General features: G+C 37.7%; 6 protein-coding genes across 17 annotated transcripts; 2 read left to right on the top strand and 4 right to left on the bottom strand.

Moving 5' to 3' along the window:
• Positions 1-69: 69 nt before the first annotated feature.
• On the bottom strand, positions 70-9,584 carry LOC104744553 (uncharacterized). 5 transcript variants are annotated; one of them, XR_015582291.1, is made up of 32 exons: positions 9,000-9,407; positions 8,427-8,514; positions 8,228-8,336; positions 7,778-7,876; positions 7,470-7,512; positions 6,878-6,949; positions 6,712-6,807; positions 6,340-6,579; positions 5,982-6,165; positions 5,686-5,797; positions 5,524-5,610; positions 5,300-5,438; positions 4,933-5,029; positions 4,774-4,830; positions 4,547-4,656; positions 4,291-4,395; positions 3,836-3,909; positions 3,466-3,541; positions 3,135-3,347; positions 2,754-2,825; positions 2,534-2,605; positions 2,389-2,453; positions 2,202-2,304; positions 1,983-2,114; positions 1,656-1,792; positions 1,430-1,537; positions 1,290-1,340; positions 1,149-1,226; positions 952-1,065; positions 657-853; positions 509-578; positions 70-414 (listed from the first exon to the last, which is right to left on the bottom strand). XR_015582291.1 is itself a non-coding variant. In XM_010465624.3 (32 exons), the coding sequence occupies exons 1-32, from the start codon at positions 9,105-9,107 to the stop codon at positions 226-228; spliced, it is 3,504 nt and encodes a 1,167-aa protein (XP_010463926.2). In that variant the 5' UTR covers positions 9,108-9,584; the 3' UTR covers positions 70-225. The 5 variants fall into 5 exon arrangements, 2 of the variants coding, with proteins under 2 accessions (XP_010463926.2, XP_087344672.1); XR_015582292.1 differs by having other exon boundaries at positions 1,656-1,799; positions 3,135-3,343; XR_015582293.1 differs by having other exon boundaries at positions 3,135-3,343.
• Positions 9,585-11,423: 1,839 nt separating this feature from the next.
• On the top strand, positions 11,424-15,348 carry LOC104744552 (diphthine--ammonia ligase). 2 transcript variants are annotated; one of them, XM_010465623.3, is made up of 12 exons: positions 11,424-11,640; positions 11,788-11,859; positions 12,160-12,239; positions 12,320-12,545; positions 12,655-12,687; positions 12,769-12,851; positions 12,946-13,018; positions 13,105-13,426; positions 13,505-13,836; positions 13,920-14,245; positions 14,336-14,654; positions 14,737-15,348. In XM_010465623.3, the coding sequence occupies exons 1-12, from the start codon at positions 11,563-11,565 to the stop codon at positions 14,956-14,958; spliced, it is 2,166 nt and encodes a 721-aa protein (XP_010463925.1). In that variant the 5' UTR covers positions 11,424-11,562; the 3' UTR covers positions 14,959-15,348. The 2 variants fall into 2 exon arrangements, with proteins under 2 accessions (XP_010463925.1, XP_087344701.1); XM_087488575.1 differs by having other exon boundaries at positions 11,474-11,640; positions 12,320-12,481.
• Positions 15,349-16,312: 964 nt separating this feature from the next.
• On the top strand, positions 16,313-19,400 carry LOC104744551 (uncharacterized). The gene is made up of 2 exons (XM_087489060.1): positions 16,313-18,714; positions 18,805-19,400. The coding sequence occupies exons 1-2, from the start codon at positions 17,164-17,166 to the stop codon at positions 19,186-19,188; spliced, it is 1,935 nt and encodes a 644-aa protein (XP_087345186.1). The 5' UTR covers positions 16,313-17,163; the 3' UTR covers positions 19,189-19,400.
• Positions 19,401-19,548: 148 nt separating this feature from the next.
• LOC104744550 (peroxisome biogenesis protein 12) lies at positions 19,549-22,624 on the bottom strand. 2 transcript variants are annotated; one of them, XR_015582544.1, is made up of 10 exons: positions 22,337-22,619; positions 22,143-22,248; positions 21,906-22,054; positions 21,543-21,792; positions 21,131-21,240; positions 20,803-20,881; positions 20,597-20,683; positions 20,250-20,336; positions 20,023-20,160; positions 19,549-19,938 (listed from the first exon to the last, which is right to left on the bottom strand). XR_015582544.1 is itself a non-coding variant. In XM_010465620.3 (10 exons), the coding sequence occupies exons 1-10, from the start codon at positions 22,442-22,444 to the stop codon at positions 19,867-19,869; spliced, it is 1,182 nt and encodes a 393-aa protein (XP_010463922.1). In that variant the 5' UTR covers positions 22,445-22,624; the 3' UTR covers positions 19,549-19,866. The 2 variants fall into 2 exon arrangements, 1 of the variants encoding a protein (XP_010463922.1); XM_010465620.3 differs by having other exon boundaries at positions 20,803-20,877; positions 22,337-22,624.
• A 233-nt stretch (positions 22,625-22,857) lies between these two features.
• Positions 22,858-26,279, bottom strand: LOC104744549 (myb family transcription factor PHL13-like). 6 transcript variants are annotated; one of them, XM_087489063.1, is made up of 8 exons: positions 26,053-26,279; positions 24,448-24,926; positions 24,037-24,316; positions 23,866-23,942; positions 23,728-23,776; positions 23,494-23,557; positions 23,341-23,410; positions 22,858-23,208 (listed from the first exon to the last, which is right to left on the bottom strand). In XM_087489063.1, exons 2-8 carry the CDS (start codon positions 24,913-24,915, stop codon positions 22,939-22,941), a joined length of 1,278 nt encoding a protein of 425 aa, XP_087345189.1. In that variant the 5' UTR covers positions 24,916-24,926; positions 26,053-26,279; the 3' UTR covers positions 22,858-22,938. The 6 variants fall into 6 exon arrangements, with proteins under 6 accessions (XP_087345189.1, XP_087345188.1, XP_087345187.1 ...); XM_087489062.1 differs by having other exon boundaries at positions 24,031-24,316; positions 24,448-24,921; positions 26,053-26,269; XM_087489061.1 differs by having other exon boundaries at positions 24,031-24,316; positions 26,053-26,260.
• Positions 26,280-26,639: 360 nt separating this feature from the next.
• Positions 26,640-27,774, bottom strand: LOC104744548 (large ribosomal subunit protein uL14x/uL14z/uL14y). The gene is made up of 4 exons (XM_010465616.3): positions 27,739-27,774; positions 27,172-27,456; positions 27,032-27,073; positions 26,640-26,861 (listed from the first exon to the last, which is right to left on the bottom strand). The coding sequence occupies exons 1-4, from the start codon at positions 27,749-27,751 to the stop codon at positions 26,779-26,781; spliced, it is 423 nt and encodes a 140-aa protein (XP_010463918.1). The 5' UTR covers positions 27,752-27,774; the 3' UTR covers positions 26,640-26,778.
• Positions 27,775-27,968: the final 194 nt, after the last annotated feature.

Genomic DNA, 27,968 nt, shown 5'->3' with positions numbered 1-27,968 from the left:
TAATATAACAAAGATAGTTTTGACTCTTCTCTGTTTGTGAGAAAAAAAAACTATTTTAGAACAAAAAAATAGCTTAAAAGATCATCTATTTTCATTAATAAAGCATATTCATTTTTGTCTAATAATTATGGGTTTGCTTGCATTTAGTTAAAGTAAAATTGAATTGTTACAAACGGAAAAGCCACTTCTACCAAAAGAAAAAAGTAAATAAGTTCTAAAACTCGGTCACCTAGTTTTCAGAAACCCACGAACTTCGACAAGGAAGTTGTTGAGGTTCTTTCTGAATCTTTGGTAGTTGAGACGGTCCAATGATGAGGATAGCTGGTTTGACGTTGTGAGCACCTGAAGTGCGTTTGCTAGCCTAGTTTTAAAGTTTGGATTCGCCTGCTTCTCAATCAGTTCGTTTCCCAATCCCTAGAGGATGTAGCACAGACTGTTAAGTCACTGCGGCTTAAGACAGAGAAACTCGGTTTACGTTCTTTTTAAAGTGAGAACAATAAATACTGACCTGGTAAAGGTTTGGTTCACAGAGAATAAGAGGGAACAAGGCATCTGCTGCTGTGCTGACTAGGTCGGTACTGTAACAAGAAACCGGTTAAAAACACTTTAACTAACCCACTCGAGAGAGAGAGCTTTTGAGTGATATTGTTTAATACCTGTAATCTTCAAAAAGAAGGAAGTGAAGCAAAGTACGAAGGAATCGACTCAGTATTCCTTCATGGAATACTCCATTTGGATCTGTGTGTCCAGCAGCGTGTGAACCCAAACCCGAGTTGCCAGCATTTTTCTCTTTGTAGTGATATGAAGCAAGAGCCTTTAGAGCTCTCAGGCACATTGTAACTATATCTACATCCTGGTAAGCATATCAATAAATAGATCTGCTTTAACTTTGTTGTAAAACAAGAGCAAAACGGATTGCTTACTATCTCTGGAAAGAAGGTTTTACTTCACCTGCTGATGAAGACCAAAGTCAACTGTTGTAAGTACATGGCTAAATGCGTCATTATTGAGTTGTGCGAGCGTCTCGGGGTAAACCTCAAGCATATGTGAAATGAGCGAGAAATACTGCAGAAATTGATTGTTAGGAGAAAATTATAACATTAGAAGTACTGCGAGAGGTTTGGTCAATGGTCGAAACGAAGCCTTACGTCGAAACAAAGCTTAGGGTATTTGAGGAGTTCCAAAGTTATAAGTGGAGTGATTATATGCAGACCAAAGTACACCACCTGTAAGTTCAAAGAATTAGACAAACCATTCTTGTCAAATTCATCTTAATTAACTTGATTTACCTGGGATATATTTGTGCTTTGTGTCTCAATACTGTCAGATGAAAAATCAACCTGCAAAAGGTAGTACCAGTTGTTAGAAGACAAGGAATACAGGTGAATGTGTTATATTTTGTACAGTACGTGCAAGCAAGAACGTTTACCATATCTTTCGAGCACAGATGGGAAAGTAGCTGAAGCAGAGCGCGTAAATCCTTGTACTTTTCGGTTTTCGCTTCGTTAAGCAAGGTACTCGAGAGAGACAATGATATCTGAGGTCGAAGACAGCAAGTGCATGTGAGGATACACAAAAACTTATCTTGTCGGTTTTCAAGCAATGACACTCAACCTGAACAGAGAAGTATGGAAGAGACAGAAGAACAGACTTACCTTCCCAATATTGTGAGACGAATATATTTGTAGAAGACTCATGCAGAAATTAATAACCACGGCTGTTTCATGAGCCTCTAGGTAAGATAATTGCCCATCCACCCAATCCACGACAAATTTAAGAAGAAGATAAATTACTGCAGACTAAGCAATAACAACAAATTAGTGGTTTTTCTAACCATAATGGCTCAAAAACCAATCACAAGGATTTTGAAGACAAGTAGAGTATAGTACACCATCGTCCATCGGTATTGGAATGTTAAATATATAGACCTCATCACAATTCCGAATAACATGTGATCACTATATTTGCGCCTTAGACAGTACCTCATGTTTGTAAACCTCGAGAAGACGAAGTACAGGATTCATGACAGATAATCCCATCTCATATATTGCTCTCTGTGTCCGGGGTTCAGTGGCACTTGCAGCTCCTCGAAGCCGCTCTAACACACAACTCACCTAACACAATATACGAAAAAATTCATTCTGTTTATAAGGATTTACCAATAAACTAAATCTAAGTTTTCACATGTTTTTCTTCCTCACCAGCATTATAATATCAGGTTGTTGAGCCAAATTTTTGAGGTCACTGTTATTGGACAAGTCCACTAAAGATGATGTCATATGAGCCATGAGGTCCTTCACATATCTTTTCGAAAATAGAAAGAAGGTTATTGGACAGGAAAATTTATTGTTAAGATGTGAGCGAAGTGCACAGAATTTGGTAACTCACTGGTTTGATGCGTCTGAACTTTGCATTCCATAAGCAGAAAGAACAAGCGTTTGAGCCAATGAACGCTGAGTAGAAGTAACATCATTTCAAGATACAGAACATGCATGAATATAAATGAGCCAAAATGCACGCTTTAGGAATATACCTGACTAACACTGTTTAGCAAAAACAATGATTTGTCATTTGCAAAAGCATTTGCCAAGTTACGCCAGGAGTCCTGAACGTTTTGCATAAAGAGTGTTAGATACTAAAAAAACGAATAAATGACGAAGTTAAAAATGTCACTTGTATTGGAATTTGGAAACAAAGCAAGATACAGAAATTGGCCCCATTTACGCTTGACTATGGCGAGTTTCTGAACTCACCAGTGATAGAAGGTGAAAACAGATATTTCTTCGTCGAACAAGTGCATGCAGTAACTGAAAACATGTCAACTCCTGCAGAGGGCGAAAAAATAAAGATTAGAAGAATACCATTCTGGAAGAAATGGGAGTTAAGTAACACACAGTTATAACCATAGCTTATAAGAAATTCACATTAAACCCTAAAAGAATTCTCGCTGTAGCTAATTAGATTCCTTAGCCTAAAGTCTTTTAGTTATCAAAATTTGTAAAGGCAAACAACTAACCGAATGATACATCCATCCAACAGACCAAAAATAGTACTAATACACGGTAAAATACCATTGTATAAGTGCGACAGTTATCAAAACTAATAACATTTTTAGAAGGACAGAAGATTACTACCTGCAAGTCCTTTTCACCAGGGTAAGACATGAGCGATGTCAAGGAGATCCGGACTATTATATCAAGGACAAACTTCCCCTGATTGTGTTCGTTGAAAAACGTGAATAAGCATGCTCGGGAAGGGAGAGACTGAAGCTGGTTGCTACCCAAATTGCAATCTTCAACGAGCATCAGGTATGTGAAAGACCATCTTGCAAGGAACCATATGACTGCCTACATATGTTCCCCCAATCAATATATAGAAAAAAGGTACCAAACTGCAATAATTTTCTAATTTTAATGCTTAATGTCCATGAGAATTTTTATGCATCTGAATCTGTGGGCATTGTACCTCCATTAGCCGAGGACTAAAGATCGATGATCTCATTTCTGCATCCAAACATTGCTCGGCGAATTTTATTATCGAGCTACAATATATATATAAAAACAAAAAAGACAATCAGAAGTAACTACATTGATAATGAACGAGCCACTGTTCAAAATAAATCTCTGTACAACAATTTGTATATTAGTATTCCTCTAGTATCTCAAGTAAAATTTAAGACTAACTTATAAATACTTAGAAACAATACAACACCCAAAAGGAGATATATTGGTAATTTAGAATCACAAGAAAACTGAAGGCTTCTATTGTTGGTACAATCAAAATTATTCACGTTCACTCATCTGTTCAGTCGGGAAAGGCTTCTATATAAGCTTACCTTGAGAGTACCACGACAGGGTGGTTATTTGCCTCAACAACATCCACAAAATGAGATTGCAAAGCATCAGGAACCTGGTTGTTGATAACATCATCTCATAATTACTATGGGGAAGAATTGACAAGTGAAAAAACGGAATTATAACAGGCCTCGTGAAATTACTAATGAGATTTATTCTACAAGAACTGATCATATACTTATTAAGAAAAAGGTTGGTTTCAAGAGCTATCCGGTTCAAACTGATAAACGTGGTCATAACACGCTTTATTTTTTGAGGGCAAGACGTGTGGCTAATGTTTGATAGATAAAGGCATTCAGAATACCTGATATAGTAAATCATGAAACAAGAAGTAAAATATAAATTCAAAACCAAGATGTCATAATAGATAGCTAATTAATGGAAGGAAAGCTTGTCAGTATCTTTCTTTCAGTGATTACATAAGGTAGAAAATTACCAGGGCAGTCTCCCCTTCCCCTTCATCTGCAAGTACATGACCGATTATTAGCAGCAAAGAGTAGGCCTCTTCCAAAGTTTCAGTCGGATCAACAGTGCCCCTGCCCTAAAACAGGTAGACTAAGGTGAGCAAAAGCAACCTCTAAGGACACATCAGTAAACTCGTATATTCAGGGGAACCTCTAAAAGAAGAATGATTAGTAGATGAAAGAATGTTGCTTTCACTTATATTCTATAGGAAGGTCGATCAAGAGCACCTGATGGAGGCGTGCAACACGATCAGAGAAAAGTTTTGCTAAAAATGGAATTGTAGCATCGACTGCTGCCCTTGCAATGAGAGCATAAGAGCCTAGTCTCTCGTCCATGGCTGCCAGAAACATGATATCAAACTTCTGAACATAGAATAGTACAAAACCTGCCATCTAAGACTGGCTGCAAAAGACTAGATTAAGAGCCAGAAAATCATAGCATTTATTTTGCTCACCAGATACAGAAGCCAGGCAGTCAGCATCATCTTCAGTAGTAGCTGACGCAGATGCCACTAGAGAAACAAACTTTCAGCTTGTATATAGATTTGATAAAGAAAAGAGTTCCAAACCAATAAAAGTTGTAAAGCAGAGGCCAAAAGTCTGGAAACTATTACCTTTAAGTTCAGATTCCACAATCAATGAAAAGAGACTAGCTGCAGCATGCATCCCCTCAGGTGGTAGCCAGGCATTACCCCCAGAACCATCCATTGACTAGCACGAGACATCACAACCCTTGGTCAAATAGTGCCCACTAGTATCTCATAAGACATAATTAACTTTAAATGTATCATTCTTCTAGACTCTCAAAGAAAACATTTGTTGGCAAAGACGACGATCGGTCTTTATAAATACCCTGACGATCACAAAGCAAATGCCCAAGTACCCCCAGAGAGCCAAATATGGCCACAGTTTCATAAACCAGTGATATATGATATTACCGACAAATGCAGCAGTGATAAAATAAATTTTAAATATACTCACAGCAAGGAGTGTGGTCCAGGTATCTAGCAAGATATCGCGTGCCTCATAGCTCCAGGTCTCTTCATCAGTACTATTTGCCATTAGTACTTTGACAACTTCACCCATTAACATAGATAAGAGTGTAAGAGTGCCAAAGGGCCTGAAGAAACAGAAATGACAACTATTTTATAAATAAAGAAAAACCAAAAGGCTTTCACTGCAAAAAAAGGTTATATGTCAAAGACCTTAATGATCGCAAGAGTTGGTCAAAGACAACAGGAGTAGTAACAGTCCCGATAGATAACAATGCGCGACAACCATCAATCATCTCACTGCAAACAAAATTCAACAACACAATGTCAGACTTGGAATATAACACCATAGATATCAAACAGGACAAGAATCACCTTCCACTCCTTCCTTCTTCAATTTCCTTTGAAATGACATCAGGAGGATCAATCCATGGCAACACCCCCGACAGCAGGAGGAGCAGATGCTGCTCTCGCATCTGCGCATTGTCTAAATTATTGAACAAGTCACTCACAGATAAATATATATATCTCAATAAGAAAGACATGATGAACATCCATCGTTCCTGAATTGGCGATGCAAACTAGATAACGGGCAAATTTGATGTTTCTGTAACGTATTCAACAGAAACTTCTATTAATTAATAGAAAATACAAAAGCATATAACACTCACTGGATGGAAATATTTCCCCAGCCAAGGAGCACAATTGTACAATAAGTTTCCGAGCAGAGACTGCAACAGGACAATCTAGCCAATAGCCTTCAAGATCAAACTTCTGCCTCACCGACGAATATAAATTGATCAGCCATCCAACATGTGAGCTTGAAAGCAAAACATCACACCACGAGGCTCCAGGCTGCAATCAGCACCATGCGAGGTGAGATTTATGAAGAGTTCAATAAACTGTCTTAACAGAAAACAAGTATAAATTCTGAAATGCTAGCATCACCCTAATGTGATCTCTCTGAATTTCAACAAGATAATGAAGTTCAATCACATGTCATAAATCTTAAATATAACAATTGGCTACCTGAACTATTACACATTCTGTCTTTTTTGCAAATGCATTATCAACTCTAATTCCGTCAGAGAATACATTAATACTGGCCCTTGTGCCACCACCTTTGCTGTAACGAAACTCCCAATTCAGTATTTGATACATTAGTCGCAGTGTAGCATTGCAAACCTTAACCTCAGGGACACTAGAATGTGATTCGATAATCTTGTTTGTAACACTCAAAGCAGCATCTTTTGCCCACTGATAGAAAGTCTGCAATTGAAAACATAGAAAGTAAACAACACTATTTTCGTAACAGAACCCTTCGTATATGCTATTATTCTTCCGCAGACGAAAGAAGATGGGTGCAACAATATCTGAAAGCAAATGCAATCCTACGATCACCTTCAAAAAGTTTTGCTCTAGTGACTTGCGACAATTTTCATGAAATTCTCTAGGGAGACCCATGGCACTTGAAGTAGAGGGTGAGAATTCAGATACCTAAGATGAAGAAATTATGAGCATACATATGGTATATATAATACCAGAAACAATAGAAACAGATCATTACCAATGATTCAAGAAAATTTATACCGATGAACTGCACATCTAAGCCACGAGAACCAAGAATAGCCTGGTTGATCTGTAAACAGCAGTTGTTAAAGGACAAAAGAAGATCAACCATGATCCTTTTAATAAACATTAGCATTAGACGATCCCACTGATTTTTTCCAAATAATTAGCAGCACTACCGCAATTTCCATTTCTATGAAGCCATGACTCGTAAACCCTCATTGCTTTTTATTAAGGCATAGAGCATATCAATAAATATCTAGCTGAAATAATGGAGGCACATATTGTAAGGACCCGTTACTACTCAATCACAAAATTATGACTAGTTCACCTACTCAATCACTCTAAATCCTTCCTTGTCAGTATAGTTAAGGTTAGCACAGTTAAAAAGGATTCGAAGTACCAGGTAATTTTCTTGGATATAAAATCTCCCTCTGTACACATGCCATCATCGTCACGGATTTATGCATGCACATTATATTCATATAAACTATTATGCTCACAATTGCCAATATCACCTAATGCTAGACAAACTAAAGATACAAAAACCAAAAATGAAAGTCCGTAAAATTGCAAAGCAATGTAGATACCTGGTAGAAAAATACTTCCTTCTCGGCTGGAGTAAACTCAAGCCTGTAAGAGTAATTTATTCAGATTAGAAGTTCTCTTAGATGAACAGCGCAAGCAAGAAACAGAACTAGCTAATTTGTCTAGATTTCTTTGCACTACTCTTATTTTTCCAGAAGCTACAGGTCATAAGCGTCTGTGAACAACACCATCCTTTTCATGAATCCACACATATCCATATTGCAGAGAATCAGAAGTGACAGCTAACGTCGAGCATCTAATGTGTATGGTTTATAATTTTAAATACCAGAAGCAGTCCAGCGCAGCTTACCAGCCTCTTTTCATCAGCTGTGCAGCCACAGAAGACACTTTTGAAAGCACATATCCCTCGGATGAATTAGCATGCTGCATGACATAGCCAAGGCAGAAGCTGCAGAAAGATTTAGCCATATATCTTAATTATTTTATATTAATATAATCCAAAACCTCAAAATATAAACCTCTAACTCCTTATCTAGTTATGATAACCCCGGAAAATGACGTGACCAACCATAACATATTACAGACAAGAAGTGATAGGCTTCACAATCCAGGAAAGGTGCAGTATTTAAAAACTACTAAATAGTGAAGCATGAATGCTCTCAGTTGATTTGCAAAGCCAATAAAAAAAATAACAAACTTGACACCAAGGGTTGCCTCCTGACAGAGCAGAGGGTGACCGCTCAACTAACTGGAAGATTAAGCATATATCACCCAAATAACATAAAAGAAGAGAAATTACCTAATCAAACCCCCTTTATCATCAGTGGCAAGAAAACTCCATTCCCTAATAGCTGCTTCTCGAATAGCTGCAGCAGCTTGAAACCTAGCATTTGCTACCTGAGAATTTTCTGCAAGTACAAAACACTTTCAGTCAAACAGATGTACCTTCCCAGTTCAACCTCAGCCAGCCAGGTTCTGGATTCATCAGATAGACTTACCAAGAATATATCTACACGCCTTATACGGCTGTGGGGACTGGTGAAGAGACAAAATGGTTGCCTCAGCAGCAACTGGATTACTATTAATCTGTAGAAAAGAAAAAGTAAATGTCAAGTCAACGTGAATTGAACATCATCTGAAGTACTACTACTTGTCTCGGTTAATCACAAACAAAAACCATAAGAAAAAGGAAGCATAGAACCATCCTGTTTCGAAAAAATCAGAAAGACGGAAACAGTAAACTAGTTCAGTGAAGCATGTAGTCTCTAACACCTTAGTCAACAGAGACGCACAGGTAAACAAACACCATAAAAATTTCTAAAGAAGAAAAACTCAAACAAAGCAACTTGATAATTTTCAATAGCCTACAGTGACTTCAATTTCAAGCTAAAGCAAATTACAAGAAAACATAAAAAAAAAAAAAAAAAAAAACAATTTCATAAATGCAATCACACGCCACATCTACAGGTTCCTCCAATATATTAGGAAACCAAAAAGATCAACCAGGTGAAGAGGGATGGAGCGAACCACTTGTTTATGCGTATGTATAAAGAAGGGAGAAGCAAAAAGACCTGAATGTAAGAGCAAGCAAGTTCAATAGCGCGCATGGTAGATTGGAGTTGAGCTAAATCCTCAGGTCCAACTCCACCGCCACCGCTTCCATTAGGAAACCCTAACATCTTCTCCCGGAAGCGCCGATTCCGGCAGACGGAAAAACCAACAGTCTCCTCGCTTTCCAAAGTAGAAAAAATCTGGTCTAGTTTGATTGGAAAGTGCGGCGAAGAAGAAGGAAGATGAAGATTCGATCGGAGAAGGAAAGTGGCGGCGTTGAGCAAAAGAGTAAAATGGCGGAGAAAGGGATCCGATGGTGAGAGAGAGCCGGAGAGATTGAAACGGTGTTTTTAGAAGGGCGTGTTCGCTGCTGCTGTGGGCTATTTTGGAGTTTTTTCTTTAACTGGACATGAAGTTCCATATTATTTACGGGAATACCCCCCCCCTCGTGTTTTGTACAATGAGGTTAAAGACCTGAACCGATGGACCGGATCGGCTGGTTTAATCAGTTAAATCGCAGTTCGGAAGTCGGATGGTTTTTGGTATATCGGTGATCTGGATTGAACCGTGAACCTCGAATCGAACAAAAGTACAAAACTGATTTTGCCAGTTGAACCAGGATGACCTACGAATGTAACCGGTTCAACATTAAGGTTTTTATTTTTTTGGTTTAAGTATTTAACCTAACTTCTTAAATTGGGACGAAATCTGATTTGACCTAAGATTAATAAACATAAATTATAAATTCAAAAATGGATCGAAATTAAAGGTTTCACACTCATATAGACTCATATCAGTCTTATATTATATTTGACTTTGTGGTAGTTAAAACTTAAAAGACAATCGGAAGAAGTAAGCTAAATAATATAACATCAAGGTTGAAAAATACAAGTCCGACCAACTACCTACTTGTTGCGTTATTGAAACGCATTTTTAAAAATATATACTCCCTCCATTCTAATTTAACTGTGGTTTAAGTTTTTTGCACACAAATTAAGAAAACTATTAAATTTTATGTTTTGTACTTTATTAATATATTTTATAATTTTTTCATTGATTGAAACTTTAAAGCAGCAGGGATAAGATTGGAATATTCATCAAACATCTGCATTGAAAATCTAAAACAACAACTAATATGAAACAAAAATTAAATCCTAGAATGACAACTAAATTAGAACGGAGGGAGTATTTTTGAAATATTATATTGCATCGAGTTTTCTATTTAACGGAATCGCGTTGCTTATAGAACGGCCATGCCCATGCCCATGCCCATGCGCATGTTGTATTGTTGTTTATACATATAACTTACATGAACAACGAACATAGTCATGAGGTCGATCGATTGGTAATGTACTAATTTTGAATCATCTTTTTGTTGTTTTGGCAATCTTGAAGTTATGAGAGAGCTTCTCGATGGCGACATCAACATGGAGAAGTTGTTGGCGAGATCGGTAAACTTAAAGTGGGGTTGATCTTTCAATGCTTTGTATTCAAATTAATTGTCAGCCATGCATTATATTAATTATCATATGAACATATGTATCACTCACTCATCATTCTGATCATATATTGATATATGTAAAATAATCAAAGCGTAGATCTTTGACGTTCTATAGCTGTCTATGGATAACGAATAGGTTCACATACCTTAAGTTAACAACACATTAAAGGTAGATAAAAGGATATATATCCGTTACATATATACATATTCGATCCTTGGTTACTAATAGTATTATAGAACATGAGATGGAATAACATGTGGAAAACATGCAGGTATAAAATATTGGCTACATACTCCTTTTTGTTTAATTACGAGTTCAAGTTATGCCGATTTGTTAAATTGAGTATTGATTATCTTGTTACGAATATCTAATATGCTTCTTTTTATACAAAAGGCACGCAATAAAGTATATTAATATAGCTAGTAGTTGGAATTTTTTTTTTGATGAACTTGGAACCATCTTGTCATAGAATACAAATTTCCTAAGTATGCTCTATTTGATATTTCTTGATCAAATATCTTAATTCTAGTTTATCAACAAAATTTATTAAGATTAAACATGGCGCTTGGATTAATTAGCTAGTAACAAAGTTCTTGATCAAATCGAAAACCTCAAAACAAAAAGGGTCACATGCATACGTGTTACGTTTGAAGTACATATCCAAAGACTAAAGACTAAAAAAGTCTTCACACCAGCAATGTTTGATTGAACTATTGAACATTTCTAATTTACTGACCGGATTGCTTCGGACGCTCGTTGGTGTATTTTTATATACATACACACACATAACTATTGTCATATCGGATCGTATCATATGGATTAAGACATAAAAGCAATAGGAGCAAAGATTCCAAAACTCTAAACATAATTTGATTAATAAAAAATTAAAGGGGCCAATCGAATAACAAAGTGGAAAAGTCATGCCAGATTCCTAAATTTAATAAAATTAGTTATTTTATTTTATTTATAAAGTCGCCCCTCAAAACTCTATTGACTTGGACTCTCTCGACTACAGAGTTTTCTCCGACGACAAAAGAAGAACCTCACTGCAACTAAAGAGAGAAAGAAGAAAGAGAGAGAGATGAAGGTTGTGGCTTTAGTGAGTGGAGGCAAAGATAGCTGTTATGCTATGATGAAGTGTATTCAGTATGGTCACGAGGTTCGTACTCTTTCTCTCACCTCGGAGATTTTGCCTAGTTTCATAGTTTTGTTAAGAGTTCCCTGAAATTGCCTCTTAAAAGTTCGATTTTTTTAGCTGTACGAACCTAAATCTCACTCTGGGTTTGCCGATTTGTGTGTTCCACAGATCGTGGCATTGGCTAATTTGTTGCCGGTTGATGATTCGGTCGATGAATTGGACAGCTATATGTATCAAACTGTAAGATTCTGCTTCTTCCTCGTATCTTTTGGTTCCATTGGGTTTAAATATGAACAAGGGCTTGATAAAGGTTGGGCCTTTTCTATCTCATTGGTGTTTCTGTGAATCTGGTCAATGTTTTCATGATTTCTAAATCTGGGTTGTTGTTCTTGGGAAGAATAAGATTAAGATATTTTTGGTAGTGGATGTTTGAGAGTAAGAATGATATATAGGATTCTATGATATTGGTATCCTAAGTTCTGTTTTTTTTTTGTTTTTCCTCGTATCTCTGATTTCTTTGATTGGTTGTACCTTCTTCAGGTAGGCCACCAGATAATAGTGGGGTATGCAGAATGTATGAATGTGCCATTGTTCAGAAGAAGAATCAGAGGATCTTCAAGGTGAGAACCGTTAGGCTTTCTGCTCGAGTTTCCAAGGCTTTGATTTAATGAATAATCTTCTGAGGAGTTTTATTTTGCAGGCATCAGAAACTTAGCTACCAAATGACTTTAGATGATGAAGTGGAAGATATGTTTGTGTTGTTAAGTGAAGTGAAGAGACAGATACCCTCCATCACTGCAGTCTCGTCTGGTGCGATTGCATCAGACTACCAACGGCTGCGGGTGGAGAGTATTTGTTCAAGGTTAGGCCTTGTTTCTTTGGCATTTTTGTGGAAACAAGATCAGACATTGCTTCTTCAGGAAATGGTATACTGTTTCAGGAAAAAACAAACTGAAGATTCAAGCCTATTTCAGTCTCAGTTTATTTTGTCTTTCTGAATTTGTTTTATTTAACTCGGTTCCTGTCTACTTGCAGATAGCAAATGGGATAAAAGCTATCTTAGTCAAGGTAATAAGGTTGTTGTTGAATTTTCCGGCTTCTGTTAACATCAACATCTTCTTATAAGTATGGTTGGTTTCACGTTAACAGGTCGCGGCAATAGGGTTAGATCCCTCAAAGCATCTAGGGAAAGACTTAGCCTTCATGGAACCATATCTTTTGAAGTTAAAAGAGTATGCCACAGTTCTCTTTTTATGGCTTCATTTAGAGTGTATTATCTCTTTGTGTTACATTGGTTCTAAAGCTTCTATATGCACATCTACTTAGGAAATATGGAAGTAATGTTTGCGGTGAAGGAGGAGAATATGAAACTATGACTCTAGATTGCCCACTTTTCACTGTATGTCCTTTTAACAATATTAGCAACAATTTGTGTTCATTGATTCCTCACATTTATTTGTAATTTGACAATTTACATTTTTGTAGAATGCGAGTATCGTGCTTGATGAATGTCAAGTTGTTCTACACTCTCCAGATTCCATTGCACCTGTTGGTGTTCTTCATCCATCCACGTTCCATCTTGAAAAGAAAGGGAATCCAGACTCCAATTCCCTTGAAAAGGAATCGAGTTTAGTGTCTGAAGTACTAGGAGATGGCCCTAACACATCAAATTCTACTCGTCAACGAGATACTGGAATTGTTGATCTAGTTGAACATACAAGCAACAGAGTTCACATATCGAGGACTGAGAAACACAACACATTCTCCATCTGCTGCTGGTTGGAAGATTCACGAGAATCTTCAACAGGTAACTAAAAAAGCAGACCACATCGTCAAGATTTTTTCCGCATATGTACTTGATATCTGTGTTATCCTCTTTAAACAGGTCTGAAAGAAGATCTCGAGGCTGTTCTTTCAGAACTTGAATCACAGCTTTTAAAACACGGGTTTAACTGGCAGAATGTATTGTACATTCATCTTTATATCTCTGACATGGGTGAATTTGCTGTGGCGAATGAGACATATGTGAAATTTATCACACAAGAGAAGTGCCCTTTTGGTGTTCCTTCACGTAGTACAATAGAACTTCCTTTGGCACAAGCGGGTCTTGGAAAAGCTTACGTCGAGGTTTTAGTTGCGAATGACGAAAGCAAAAGAGTTCTCCATGTCCAAAGTATATCTTGCTGGGCGCCTAGCTGCATTGGACCTTACAGTCAGGTGAATAAAAATCCCCTCGTTGAGTTCTAAATAAGCTTTAAATTGATTAGCACATTCAGTTACTTCAATATCATCTACTTCAGGCCACTTTGCACAAGAGTGTTCTTCACATGGCTGGACAATTAGGACTTGACCCTCCCACGATGAATCTTCGAAACGAAGGTGCAATTGCTGAGCTAAATCAAGCATTGACGAACAGCGAGGCAATAGCGGAGTCTTTTAACCGCTCAATCTCTTCATCAGCTATACTCTTTGTGGTTTTCTGTTCAGCACGCACAAAACAATCAGAGAGGAACCAACTTCACGAAAAGTTTGTTACTTTCTTGGATTTGGCAAAGTCTTCTCGGAGGGTATCGAATGTCATAGATCCTATGTTCATTTATATCCTTGTCCCCGATCTTCCGAAAAGGTTAAAATACTGCATAGTTTCTTTCTTTATATCCTTGTCCTTGATCTTCCCAACAGTTTCAGGTTTTAACAGTAACTTGTGTTCTTTCAGGGCTCTTGTTGAAGTAAAACCTGTTTTATACGTGGAAGACGATACAGAAACCGAAGATGAAACCAGGCAAGATCACTCGGGTGATTACAATTTTGGGGGATATAAGCCAGAGAATTGGCACCAAGGTTGTGTGCAGAAACGAGTTGTTGATGGGAAAATGTGTGTGACCGTTCTCTCCATCTCAGCCGAAGTAATGAGGAAACTTCAGGAAGCTTCCGGAGAAGAAGAAGAACAGCAACTGGAGAAAGTATCAAGATTCTGTGTATATCTTCTCAACAAAACCTTGTCTGAAAATTCATTTTCTTGGCAAGATACAACGGTGAGAAAAAAGACTCTTCTTTAACACAATGTTATCCTCTCATCGAAAGCTTTCCTTTATATCTTGTTTTTGGTTGATGCAGAGCTTAAGAATACACTTATCTACTAGTCTTGGTGTGTCCGTAGAGAGATTATCAGACACTTTTGCGTCTGCATTCAGAGAGCTTAACGAGATGAGTGATGGAGTTAAAGTTGACGGCTCGAAAGAACCTATCTTCAACGTCGTCCCTGTCCTAGGTGCTGGAAACACTTCTGCTACACTCGACAACATAATCACGTGTGAACTATTTGCGCTGAGGTCGTAGCTTTCCTGTTTCACAAAGAACACAAAAAGGTTTACTTTCTTGATCTTTGGAGCTCTGTTCAATGGGTTTCTAATCTTCCGCTCATCAAGTGCCTTACCCGCCGTTTATTTGCAATTGGTAGCCAATAGAACGGCACGATGTTTTAGTCGGACAATTCCTTGCTGCATTTTTTGGAAGACCAATTCCGTTTGCTAAAGAACAACACGTAGTTGTTTTGTTACAAATGGAAACGGCACGATGTTTGTTTTTCTTTTTGTTTCAACTGGAGGTGCAAAGACTGTTGTTTACTTTGCCAAAACCAAAAAAAAAATCAATTGTTTTTATCGTATGGTACGATATTATTGGTCATTATATTGTAACATTATAAATGAATACATTACTTACCAGAAATTTTTAACTTGGATACCAAATATGTAACTTTCATATCACACAGGTCAGTAAACGTCGTTTTATAAATCTAATGCAAAGAATGTGACATGTTACACGACAATAATATAGATCTAAGAAAGATCTTTTCTTTTTCTTGATAAAATGGTTATCAGACAAATTAGTCTTGTTCACGAGGATATAAGAGATCACAAATGTCAATACGTATTCAAGATCTTTAGCATGAATTTTTTTTTAACTATGACTGGTCTATTTCACTACCAAGATCGTACGTACTACATAAGATACGACGTCTTACCAAACGTAACACATTTGTATCCCTCTCATTTTTTAAAAATCGATGTGCTAGATCAGAAGAAACTTTTTGGCTGTGATGTTTATATGCTTTTGTATAATAAGACGACACTTTTGGATCTAGTTAATATAAATCTAAACATTTTTTGAAGTAAAAGAGAAAGAACAAAACAAAGTATATAAAATATCCAACAAGATGCCTTTGAGGGAAACATTGCATTGTGGTCTGTGGGGACAAATTTGCTGGCACAAAAATTCTGCAGAAGAAGAAAAAAAATGAAAAATAATTTGATTCAATGAAAAATAATTTGATTCATTCACTATGAAATGAATAATAATAGGAATAGGATGGTCCAAAAAAGTACTAACAAGTTTTAAAAAAAAAAATACTAATTAGTAAAAAAAAAAGATTTTGATTCACAACATCCTATATACATTTACACTCAGATGTCTTGAGCACCGTAATTTTGAGTCTTATGTAATAATAATAATTGAAAAACCAATTTATATTGGTAAACAAAAAGCATCCTATGGTTGATTTGATTTATATTATATAGTATGAATCTTTTTATGTCACACAACACTACTCTTGGTTGTATTTTCGACAGGTTTAGTTTTAGTGCTACTCACACGTGTATGATAAGTTATATGCAATGATAACACATCCTTTAATGGGAGAGAGAATACAAATCTTTTTGGCTTTGGTTCAGTAAATTGCAAAACATATTAATACTGTGTCGTTTTCAATTGAGTGAAGGGGCATTTACGTCATTAAAAAGAATCCAAAGTGGGAAAAAGTCCAAGCTGGAAATTCAGACGTAAAGCGAAACCCAAAAGAAAAGGCAAAAAATTGGTAAAATCGTAATTAAATGTAAAAGTGAAGGGTTAATTCCTAAATTCTCCTCTGCAGTACCACCAAATTGGTCGAGCAAGAGAGACCAGAGAGAGAGAGAGAGAGAGAGAGAGAGAGAGAGAGAGAGATAGATCTGAGTATCTCTGAGTTGTGGTGGTGGCATTAATAATGGCGTAAGTAGAAAAAAGGAAACCTAGCCGTTAGATCTTCTCAATCGCCAGAAAAAATATTCATTCTTCACCTTCCCTCATTGCTCCTTCCTTCGTTCCCTGTATCTTTTGAGGTTTCCGGGTCGGGGTTGGTGAGATATAAATCCAGCGGCTTATCGGATCTTTCCACTGGTATGTTTGTGTTGGGAAATCGAAACATTGATAGAGAAATTTAAAGAGGGGGATTGGCGTGTGCTTTGTTTCGTAAAGGCTCCAGCTTTTTTTTCTGATGAACAGCTTGTAAAGGTTGTTGCTTTTTTTGTGTGTGTGTTTGTATTGGAAAGGAGGAAGTTTTCTTGAAATTTTGATTCAAATTTGAGCTCATATGGTGAGTTTCTAGGGTTTTGTTGTGTGTTTGTGATTCTTGGAAGAATCTGATTCCTTTTCTATTAGGGTTTGAGAAGTAAAGTAGGAAGCTTTTTGTTTGTTTTTGGAGCTTAGTGAGTGTTTGTGGGGAAAATAATGGAAGATTACTCCAAGTATACTCATAGTCCTGCTCATTTAGCCGTTGTGCTTCGTGATCATGCTGCTCTTAGGCGAATTGTAACGGATCTTCCTCGGTTAGCTAAGGCTGGTGAAGTTTCTACAGAGGCTGAGTCTATGGAGTCTGAGTCTCGTGCTGATTCTGTTTCAGCTGTTATTGATAGGCGTGATGTTCCTGGTCGTGAAACTCCATTGCATCTCGCTGTTCGTCTTAGAGATCCTGTCTCTGCTGAGATTTTGATGTCTGCTGGTGCGGATTGGAGTCTACAGAACGAGAATGGTTGGAGTGCATTACAAGAAGCGGTTTGCACTAGAGAAGAGGCCATCGCCATGATCATTGCTCGGCATTACCAGCCTCTTGCTTGGGCTAAATGGTGTAGGAGACTTCCTCGGATCATTGCATCTGCATCTCGTATCCGTGATTTTTACATGGAGATCACTTTTCATTTTGAGAGCTCCGTGATTCCGTTTATTGGCCGCATTGCTCCTTCGGATACTTACAGGATATGGAAACGTGGTTCGAACCTCCGTGCTGATATGACTCTTGCCGGTTTTGATGGGTTTAAAATCCAGCGGTCAGATCAAACATTTCTCTTTCTAGGGGATGGTTACTCGTCTGAAGACGGTAAAATGTCCCTATCTCCTGGCTCGTTGATTGTTCTTTCTCATAAGGAAAAAGAAATGACAAATGCTTTGGAAGGAGCTGGAGCGCAACCGACAGATGCTGAGGTTGCTCATGAAGTGGCTTTGATGTCTCAGACTAATATGTATAGACCTGGAATTGATGTAACTCAAGCTGAGCTGGTTTCTCATTTGAATTGGAGACGGCAAGAGAGAACCGAGATGGTCGGGAGTTGGAAAGCTAAAGTTTACGATATGCTTCATGTGATGGTGAGTGTGAAATCAAGACGGGTTCCTGGTGCAATGACTGATGAAGAGCTCTTTGCGGTTGATGAAGAGCGAACTGCTGCAACAAACGGTGCAGAGACCGATGGCTTTGAAGATGTATTAACGCCTGAGGAAAGACTCCAATTGAATTCCGCGCTTCGGACTGGAAATTCTGATGCCATTGAAGATGAAGAGTCTGAAGTTACTGATCACCAGGAAAACGGAGCCATCAAGGATAAGAAGGGGTGGTTTGGTTGGAATAAGAAAGGCTTAAACGCTGAAGATGCTAAGCTCAAGAAAGGCTCAAAGTCTGCCTCAGAAGACGGGAATCAAAAAGGGAAAAGCCAGAGATCTTCAATGGTATCTGATCATACGAATGAGGATCTTGGAGACACGAAGAAAGGAAAGGAGAAGGAGAAGGAGAAGAAGAAGAAGAAGAAAGGTGTTGCGGGAGATGAGGTTAAGCGTGAGAGTGAATACAAAAAAGGACTAAGACCGGTCTTGTGGTTAACACCGGACTTTCCTCTTACGACAGATGAGCTTTTACCGCTCCTCGACATATTAGCTAACAAGGTTAAAGCCGTTAGGAGACTCAGAGAGCTTCTCACAACTAAACTTCCACTAGGCACATTCCCTGTAAAGGTATAATCTTCTTCTGCTCGTAACTTATGTGTTACTGATATGAATAAATCACTCTCTAAGACTTTACTCTGATTGGTAATTGATCTGCAGCTTGCCATTCCCATTATTCCAACGGTTCGAGTTGTTGTTACTTTCACAAAATTTGAAGAGCTTCAGGCGGCTGAGGAGGAGTTCTCAACGCCTCCTTCTAGTCCGGTATTTCATGATGCTAAGTCTTCTTCTTCAGAGAACTCATCACCATCATGGATCTCATGGATGAGAAGTGGCAAATCAGGTGACAATGATAGTAACCGTTACAAAGACGAGGTTGACCCTTTCTCGATACCTTCAGATTACACATGGGTCGATTCAGCTGAGAAGAAACGTCGAATGAAAGCTAAGAAAGCTAAGAGCAAGAGGAAGAAACAGGCGGCAACAAAAGCCACTGCTGCTAGTGACTCGAGTACCCGTTCAAATCAAGTAGCCGAAGAATGATGAGTCCTGAGTAACCGAATCATTGCATTCTTCAGGTTTTGCTTTGGCTGGAATCAAAGATGTTCACTTTCTGAGCCATCATTGTGGCCCTGAGAAAAAAAGGGTTTTGGTAGTGTTGTTTATTGCTCTTGTAATGTCATGTTATTTCTGAAATTCCCTTAACAAAACATCTTTGTTCTCTCTTAATGATTGATTAATCCTCTTTTTCTTTTGTGGTTCGACTTTGGCTCTTCTTACTCCCCCAGCATTCCCTAACCGGGCACAATCCATATCTAAATCGAATTTTGGAGCCTGACGTTATCATAATTTTTCGGTTCAGGAGCTAAAGTGCGAAACGATTTCAATAATAAGCCATGAAAGTTTGAACTCCAATCATCTCCTCCATCCTTTCCTTTATAAATTGATCAGTATAAATTTTATTTTATCCTTCCCCATTGTGCAACAATATACAACAATTTTGAAGCTGAAACTAAGAAAAAAAAAAACTGTCTGCCTTCTTAGTCTTCACCAAATTCAGCTTTGATTAGGATTAACACAGCTTGTTTTCAATCCAACAAGCACTGATCCCAGACTAGATGAGCTCTACATGAAAGCTTATCCATATATATATTTGGCAGTTTTTAACTCTTCCAGTTCAGACTCTCACAATTTGGCTTAAAACCATTAAATAGATGGGTCCTAAGTGTCATGAAACAGCCTCCTAATCTGATCCACGCTGGCCGGAATCAATGTCACCGGACATCGCTTGTACTGTGTCATTACCACAGAACACGGATATAAGCTTATACCGAGGTTGGGTTTTGGGAATATAGAGAAATGATTTGGAGAACTAACCTTTGTAACATACTTAAATACGCATGAGTAGCAGAAAACAAATCCAGAGACCGTGACAACTGATGGGTTTGCACGTTTTTGCAAGCACAACGCGCAGAGGGATCTGTTGGGAGGTAGAGGGATTCCTTCTTTGGCCATCTGTTATAAAAATAACCAAAAAGAACTTAGTTGACTGAGTGAAAGAAGTCTACATTCGTTTCAGTAATGCCTACGAATTGATTGATTACCGTTGGGGCTGGAGGAGGTGGAGGTGGAGGGTACACTGTTGGAGCTGATAATCTCTCTTCAGCTGATTGATACCACCATTCCATCATCTAAAAAACCCAAACACGAATATGAATGAGAGGTTTAGGTTCAACAAAATTATGGATCCGATGAAAAATATGCCTAGAGACAAATATATCAAAAGGATAGCAATTAGCTTTATGGCTTAAAGCTGTGGCTAGAGCATATAAAATCCAATCTATGTAATCTAAGCATTTCCAAAAGGAATCTCGTTCAGAATGTGCTGGAAGCTTTCAAGACAGTAAAATAAGAGAAGAACCATAAACTGGAAAAATTTGTGGATACTTACTTTAAAGATAAAAACTGCTGCAATCAGACCGGTTTGAGCGTAGTCAAGCACCGCATATGAGCAACTAAGAAGTGCCCCTTGTACGCTCTAATTCAATATTCAAAATAATACCATCAGACCTTGGATTACTAAAGAGTGAGCAGTAGTAAGAATCAGCCTATCGCATTCATTAGGTTACAGAAAGTTTAAGAAAACAGAAATCATACTTTTAACCATGGAGGACCACGAAGCCTCTCACGCTCATGATTTCGTATCTTTGAAATTCTTGAGGATGTGTCCATCTATCTTGGCATCAACGAGGAAAAGAGCAACACAAAAAGTGTGTTAGACATAACACATGTGGATTTAACACTTTGAAGGTTTTCTATAGGTCAGTTCATGATGGTATAACTTTCTGCAGCAAGATATATCGAGAAAACCAAACAGTGGAATATCAAGTATATCGTCCAACAAAGGCCAAGGGCCCTAATTCAATGGGAGCATAGTAAGATAATGGTGACACAAAATTTCAATCAGGAAGGAGGAAGTTAATACCAGTTCTTGTCCTGTAGCTCGACAAACTTGAATCCCAAGAGCTTGTAGTCCAAGAGAATAAAATCCAGTAGCATCCAGCAGATATAAGAGCTGGTAAGTGAACGATAATCCTGCACAGATCATCTAAGATAAGCTAACAACAAATCAATGTTACAGATGAAATAATAATCCCTATGTCAACGAAACGCAGTGATAACGTCTACTCTTCAGGATTTCTAGTGCCAATAGCCTGGATTCAATTCATACTGGGAAACCAAAAATTCATTCTTGATCAATGCACTATTCTCCAAAAAATGCAGCTCTAGGCATGAAGCTAAATAGGGTAAACTAAGAAGTGCTCCTAATTATGTAACAGAATCATCAGCTACTAGGCAGCCAGAAAAGCACATACTCTACTTTAATCCACAATTACCTTCACTTGATGCATGTATCCAAGGATAACAGACAGCTATAAACTTTTTTATTTTCGTAGCTAATTGTACTCGAACAGAAAGCTCTTCATTGCCACTAGGCTCTCTTGAAACAATTGATTCTTCACCTGTGAAGAAGTCAGTTTCATCAAATCCTTGATCCTCAGTTCCCCATAAACTTTCCCGGAGCCTCGCTTCCCTTTCTTTGTTATAGATTGCATTCAACTTAGACTTGAAGTACGGTAACACAACCTACAAAAGAAACTTGTTAGAAAGAATTACTAAGCTTAAAGGCAAAAAAAGCTTTATGCCTTCAACAGATAATACCCATTTACAAAGTATTGGATATAGGATAGAGTCAGTACCAGAAACACAACAGAAAGGATTCTTTGACGCTTCTCTAAACCGGAATGTTGAACTTCTTCGCTAGAATCCTTCCTAACACTATCTTTCCTCAATTTCAATCTCACTGATTTCCTCCTCAATCCATACAATGATTCAGCAAACGAAGCATCTGAAAACAACTCACAAAAACTAAACTTTATAAGCACAAATTCCAATACAGACCCTCCCCAATCCCAAAACAGTTTCGAGAAGCTAACCTGTGGTTCGTAAGCTGTGTCCTTCAAGAATAAGCATCAGAGCAGCAAAGAATTCATCTTCGTAGTCTAAAATCTTATGAAGGAACGATCGTCTCAAAGCAAAAACCTAGAAAAAGAAATCACACAAAACAATCTAAGAATCATACAACCAAATCACAATCCTCAGAAGAAGAAGTAGAGAAAGGGCATTATACGCCAAGGGAATAAGTGAGAGCGGCGCGAAGGCTAGCCGGAAGTTGCTGAGCTGCAGCCATCTCAAAGAAGGTGGGGCGTGTCCCTTCACCTCCCACCTGAAACAACATCTTCTTCTTCCTCCAATCCTCTTATCCCTCTCTTCTTCTAGTTACTGAGATAGTTTGATAAAGGCGAGACCTTTGTCTTTTTTGAGTGAGATTGAGACCTTTAGCTTCTTCAGAATTGCAGAAATTGAGAAAGAAGATAGAGAGAGAAGAGAACCATCAGAAACAAAAATGACGCATTTCGAGAGAAGCGTATTAATTACGTCATAATTAGCAAAGTCTTTTGCCACGTCATCTTAAATAGCTGACTCATCATCCGACAACAGTCCAACTCGACAGTGATTTGTCCACGTCATCTCTATTAAATCAGTTTTTTAAATAAAAATCAAATTCACATTTTAAATTTTCATTACTACAATTGGGAGAAATCATCAATGTTGTTCATTTTATTGCTGCTGTGAATTTCACATAAAGCATGAACAAAAAAGAACTTAGTTACATCTGCTGCAACATCTTTAGGTCAGTAAGTATCATAATTCATAACTTCCATTAGAGGTCTAATCTTCTCTAACCCGCTTCCTATTACTTCCAGAAGCAGATTCAGTTTGAGACATTGTGTTAGAACCACTCTGCAGTGTCTGAGTTATTGTTGATGGTTCTGAATTGGTTGCTTTATCAGGGAGGAAAACTTGTGAAGGCTTTTGTGGTGGAGCTGACGCTTCAGCTTCCGGCATTGATGATGACTCTTGTATCTTCTGTTGTTTCTCAATCATCATCTGAAGACACCGACCTTGTTCTTCCATTCGTAACTGCAGTGATCTTTGGATCTGCATTGTATTTAAGACCAATATCAGATCAACATCACCGGATAAAACCAAAAACTAAAGAATCAGACAGATGAAGAGGAAAGGACACTGTTCTGTTCCATATAAGCTTCTTATAGGCAGTTGTTATTATACCTCAAGTTGCTCGTGGAGTTGTTTTTGAACTTTCATCTGTAACCGTAGAGCTTCAGTAATTTCAATGCTCCTGAAGAAGAGGGACAAAAAAAGTATGTGAATAAACACATTCCTCGGTGTACATAGAGTAATTCTGACTAAAATTTTCCTTACGTCTTCAAGTCAAGAGATTTGATATCTTCAATGGTTTTCAAATTCTTCACTGGAGGTTCTTCTTCTGTTCATTAAGAAAAACAAAATTTAATGTAAAGAGGTGTTTCTTCACACAAAAATGTTTTAGATTCCATTGAAACTTTATAAGAAGTTTCCAGAGTATAATAATCAAAGGCTTTTGTAAAAAATTGAGAAGAGAGTTTGATCCTTAGATGAAAACAAATATATGAGTACCTTTATTTTCTGAAAGATCCGGCTTATACCTAGTAGTACTTCTGTATTTCTGGAGAAGTCAACAGTATAAAGATGGTTAAAATGAGAAATAAAAATGAGCTTAAGCATACATACTGGAAACTAATGGACACTACTAACCTGCAAATGGCTTTTGACATGATAAATGGTCAACCCGGGGCTATTCATAAGCTTCAAAACAGCCTTAGGGGTGGCTCCTGTAGTTTGCAAGTATAAGGCAAGAGAATAATAAGTTTTTTGAGCTAAATTCTGGAGACATAAAAAGAGAGAAAAGGGCTTACGCACGCTTACCACCACCGAGCTGATTGACAGCTTCGACAAATGCTTCATGAAGTTCTGGTGTCCAACGCATTCGTTGCTTAGATGTCATCGAACTAGCTGGTGAGTTTTTGGCATTAGAAGGATCCATTGTCATTGAACTAGCTGGTGAGTTTTTGGCATTAAAAGGATCCATTGTCATTGAACTAGCTGGTGAGTTTTTGGCATTAAAAGGATCCATTGATGGATCCACCTGATGCTGATTATTAAGCACTATCTCTTGCCTTACCATATCAGAAGAGGGTGTTGGTATCTGTAGGACATCATTAGAGCCAGTCTTAATAGCAGAATCATGAAGACAATACATTGCTGACAGAGGACCGCTAATGAATGATTGGACAAAGGAATAAGCATAGAGATTCATATATAGTTGAGAAAACGAACCTTTGAATCTAGATTGAGGGCATTAGAATCACCTAGAAGCTCTGACCATGGTTCAAGACCATCATCAGACATCAACTGGTCCGCCCAGTCTGGCCATTCGTTTTTTGAATGGACTTCCTTGGAAGAGACCATAGTTCTACTGCTCTCCGCTTGTGGAACCGGAACAGGAATGTCAAAGAAGCCCTGAAGCTGATCTAAAGACCAGGTCATATTTCTCTGCTCTTGAGGCTGATTGATCACTTGCAAAGATTGTGTATCAAAAGAACATTCCTGCCTCTGCCCTTCTTCAGAGACATGAGCAACAGTCGTTCTGCCTCTTGGCACTGTAGAAACGGGCGGCCGTGCCTGGGAGGAAGATGAAACATAGACACCATTGCAGAATCCGGAAGAAGATGAAAACGAATTCCCACCAGAACTGCCACCAGAGACCAGCGGAAATGCCTGACAGGGGACGGGGTTGTTATTCATCAGTTCCTGTCCTGATGAAACCCACAAAATGTTAGGAAAGTTACGGTGGTGTCTCTCTTCTAGAGTTGCAAAAGATGAAGACATAGCAGTTGGAAAACTATAATCCCTAGCAAGTGTCATTGAATAATAAGTGCAGTATTGAGAAGATAACTATAGATATCAGACTCTTAGCACAAAAGGGGCTATTTAGCTTAACAAGGAGCTTTACACAGAAGCAAATATGAGACTCACTATCACCCAAGTTATATACACAGAAAAGGGCTATTTCCCTTTCAAAAACACTCCAAAGGAATATTCTTCACTTTATGTTTTGCCTTGGATAGCTTTCTTTCACCTTTTCCCCTACACTTCAGCTAATTCCACAAAAGGAAAGATAAAAATGCACAAGAAGTATTCTTTGATTCTATCTATCCAAAACTAAACTTGTCTAAGCCATGAACCACAAGAAGATATCATGGAGATGACAGATGCATCAAAATCAAACAGAAACAAAGATATGGAATCCAATGCAATGGGAGAATGAAATTAACGCGCAATTTGGCAAAGAAAAGCAAAGATGGCTTTTCATAAACCACAGGGACGTGCAAAAGAAGAGAGTCACCATGAGGACATTATTATCATACCACTTCTAATAAACTCTTATCAAATCGAAACCTTGAAAGAACGAGAATCTAACAGAGAACAAAATCGAAAAGACAGAAAAAGGTTTGTTCACAAAACGACCTTGACCATAAAAATAAGATGGATTCTTAGATCATAACATGTCAACATCTCCATGATTGAACGTTCTAAAACCCCTCCATGAGAAAAAAAAAAAAAAAAAAACAAACCTTTAGCTTAAAGAAACATATTCTAATCAAAAAACAGAACATAATCTATAGTGAACCAATTCCAAATCAACACGAGACAACAATATAACTGGACAGCATCATCAAAGTTAATCACTTTTTTTGTGTGCTTAAGATTCAATAATCAGATCAATGGGAAAACAATCAATGAACATTTATTTATTACTTCTTCCTATCACAAGATTCACAACAAGAGAACGCTTCACGCAAATTCACAAATCATAAAACTTGATTATTTCCAAACCTCGTAATTCATAAAGTCAGCTAAGAGGTACTCAATAAAACTTACCAAAACTCAAAGACGACGAAAGAGAATGCCGACAGAGAGCGAATGGATTATGGAATAGCCAGGAAAACCAAAAAAGATGGAATCTTTACTCGACTCAGCAGCACTCATCAACAACACAGAATCCAATACCTAATGAATTAGACCAAAAAGAAAAGGTCTTTAATTGTGAATGATTGGAACAAAACGAAAACAAAAAAAATGTTTCTACACTTGGTTTGTTACTAACCGTTGGATTGATATACACTTAAGTTATAGAAAGTTTAATGATAAATATCAACGGAAGATATTCATGCAGAGCACGGGAATTGAATGCTCTTTGCCGTAGAGGATTATGGCGGCTGTAACATCAAATTAATTATACATTTTAATGTGTTTGACCTAGTTTATATGTTTTTAATATCCGTCACTAATTTCCCTTCAATTTTGTTATTCAACAATGACGTGATTTACTAATTTGGTTTGTATTTTCTGAGTAGTAGACTTTTGAATTTACCAAACACTGGCAAGTGAAGAATGAACAAAAAAAATTTCAGAAGTAAACGATAGGTTGAAATGCCAATGTGACTTGAAATGCTAATGTGACAAACTGGCACGAAAAACGAAGTTGTTATAGGAACTAGAATCAAGTTTAAGGCATAACACAAGTCTAAGACAAAAACAAAACATCCTTCAAGAGATTAAGTGCAAAACGTTTAACACAAAATATAGATCCCAAGCTTTGCTAGCTTAAACGATGGCGTTAGCAGCACTTGCGATTCTTGGCCATAGATCAGCACACTCCTTTCCGATTGGTCCAGTGATAGCAGATCCTAAAAATACACAACAAACAGACACTCATCATCAGCTACAACTAAACATGATACTACTACTCACTCACTTATTAATAAGAATTTGGGTTCAAGTTACTTCCTCTAGTAACTACTAACTCATCCGGAGATAAAACAAGCAGAAACAATGTACAAAGGTAAGAACTTTGGACCTTTCATTTCACCCTTGGGATTGACGATGACACCAGCATTATCTACACACAAAAAAAATCACAACTTTTCAATCAGACTTTGACAGTTCTCAAAGGAACCACAACCATTTTACACACAAAATCAAAACAGAAATGGTTACCTTCGAAATACATGAAGACACCATCCTTTCGGCGCCATGGCTTCCTCTGCCTAACAATGACAGCAGGGAGCACCTTCTTACGGAGATCAGGCTTACCTTTCTTGACAGTAGCCATAACCATATCACCAACACAAGCTGATGGCAAACGGTTAAGACGACCCTTGATCCCTTTAACAGAAATGATGTAAAGGTTCTTAGCTCCGGTGTTGTCAGCACAGTTGACAGTAGCTGCCACTGGAAGACCCAATGACATCCTGAACTTGTTACCAGAGGTTCCTCCTCTTCCTATATACAATCAAAATCAATTTTAAAACAGTAAGCATCGAACAAAAGTAGTTACAGATCAAAATGATTTCGATATTGCTATATACATGCATCAACAAAAACGTAGATCTCTTCTACGGTTCTACCTAGCTAAGATCTAAGAATAAGAATCATATTCATCATAATCCAGGGCGTAGCTAATAGCAATTACATGTAGAATTCGAGGTGAATAGAAAAGCGTAAAGATAGATTCCGTAACAGACTTATAGATGAAGATGAACGAGATAGAGAAGCGTCATTTACCTCGCTTCGACATGGTTGCAGACTTAGCAGCTCTCCTCAGAAGAATTTTAGTGGCAGCGCCGAGAGGGTTTATATATGCTTAAACTAGGGTTTCCTTCATTTGTTGTTGTGAGCTGCTGACCTGGATTTTTTTTTATGGGCCGACGAATATTACTAATAAAGCCCAATTATGTTTTTTTTTTTAACCCCATATCTCAAGCTCACAAAGTTAAAACGTATAAAAAGGCCAT

This window comes from Camelina sativa, chromosome 15 (genome assembly GCF_030686135.1).
Source record: "Camelina sativa cultivar CO46 ecotype springtype chromosome 15, ASM3068613v1".
Taxonomy (NCBI): Eukaryota; Viridiplantae; Streptophyta; class Magnoliopsida; order Brassicales; family Brassicaceae; genus Camelina; species Camelina sativa.
This window is presented reverse-complemented; position numbering and strand designations above follow the sequence as displayed.

Bases quoted from the DNA above. Each gene is read 5' to 3' on its own strand.
- LOC104744553 (XM_010465624.3), bottom strand. From the start codon at position 9,107: ATGTTAGGGTTTCCTAATGGAAGCGGTGGCGGTGGAGTTGGACCTGAG. The intron at 4,657-4,773 runs GTGAGCAAAATA...TGTTTCTGGCAG, and splicing joins CTGCCTGGCTTCTGTATCTG to CCATGGACGAGAGACTAGGC. The intron at 1,066-1,148 runs GTAAGGCTTCGT...CAATTTCTGCAG, and splicing joins ACCCTAAGCTTTGTTTCGAC to TATTTCTCGCTCATTTCACA.
- LOC104744552 (XM_010465623.3), top strand. From the start codon at position 11,563: ATGAAGGTTGTGGCTTTAGTGAGTGGAGGCAAAGATAGCTGTTATGCT. The intron at 11,860-12,159 runs GTAAGATTCTGC...TACCTTCTTCAG, and splicing joins ACAGCTATATGTATCAAACT to GTAGGCCACCAGATAATAGT. The intron at 13,019-13,104 runs GTATGTCCTTTT...ACATTTTTGTAG, and splicing joins TAGATTGCCCACTTTTCACT to AATGCGAGTATCGTGCTTGA.
- LOC104744551 (XM_087489060.1), top strand. From the start codon at position 17,164: ATGGAAGATTACTCCAAGTATACTCATAGTCCTGCTCATTTAGCCGTT. The intron at 18,715-18,804 runs GTATAATCTTCT...ATTGATCTGCAG, and splicing joins TAGGCACATTCCCTGTAAAG to CTTGCCATTCCCATTATTCC.
- LOC104744550 (XM_010465620.3), bottom strand. From the start codon at position 22,444: ATGTTGTTTCAGGTGGGAGGTGAAGGGACACGCCCCACCTTCTTTGAG. The intron at 22,055-22,142 runs GTTAGCTTCTCG...AGTTGTTTTCAG, and splicing joins ACACAGCTTACGAACCACAG to ATGCTTCGTTTGCTGAATCA. The intron at 20,337-20,596 runs GTAAGTATCCAC...TGGGTTTTTTAG, and splicing joins CAGCAGTTTTTATCTTTAAA to ATGATGGAATGGTGGTATCA.
- LOC104744549 (XM_010465618.3), bottom strand. From the start codon at position 25,035: ATGACACTTGCTAGGGATTATAGTTTTCCAACTGCTATGTCTTCATCT. The intron at 23,411-23,493 runs GTAAGGAAAATT...CCTCTTCTTCAG, and splicing joins AAATCTCTTGACTTGAAGAC to GAGCATTGAAATTACTGAAG. The intron at 23,209-23,340 runs GTATAATAACAA...AATACAATGCAG, and splicing joins AACTCCACGAGCAACTTGAG to ATCCAAAGATCACTGCAGTT.
- LOC104744548 (XM_010465616.3), bottom strand. The intron at 27,074-27,171 runs GTAACCATTTCT...TTTTGTGTGTAG, and splicing joins TGTCTTCATGTATTTCGAAG to ATAATGCTGGTGTCATCGTC. The intron at 26,862-27,031 runs GTCCAAAGTTCT...GTGTATTTTTAG, and splicing joins TCCCAAGGGTGAAATGAAAG to GATCTGCTATCACTGGACCA.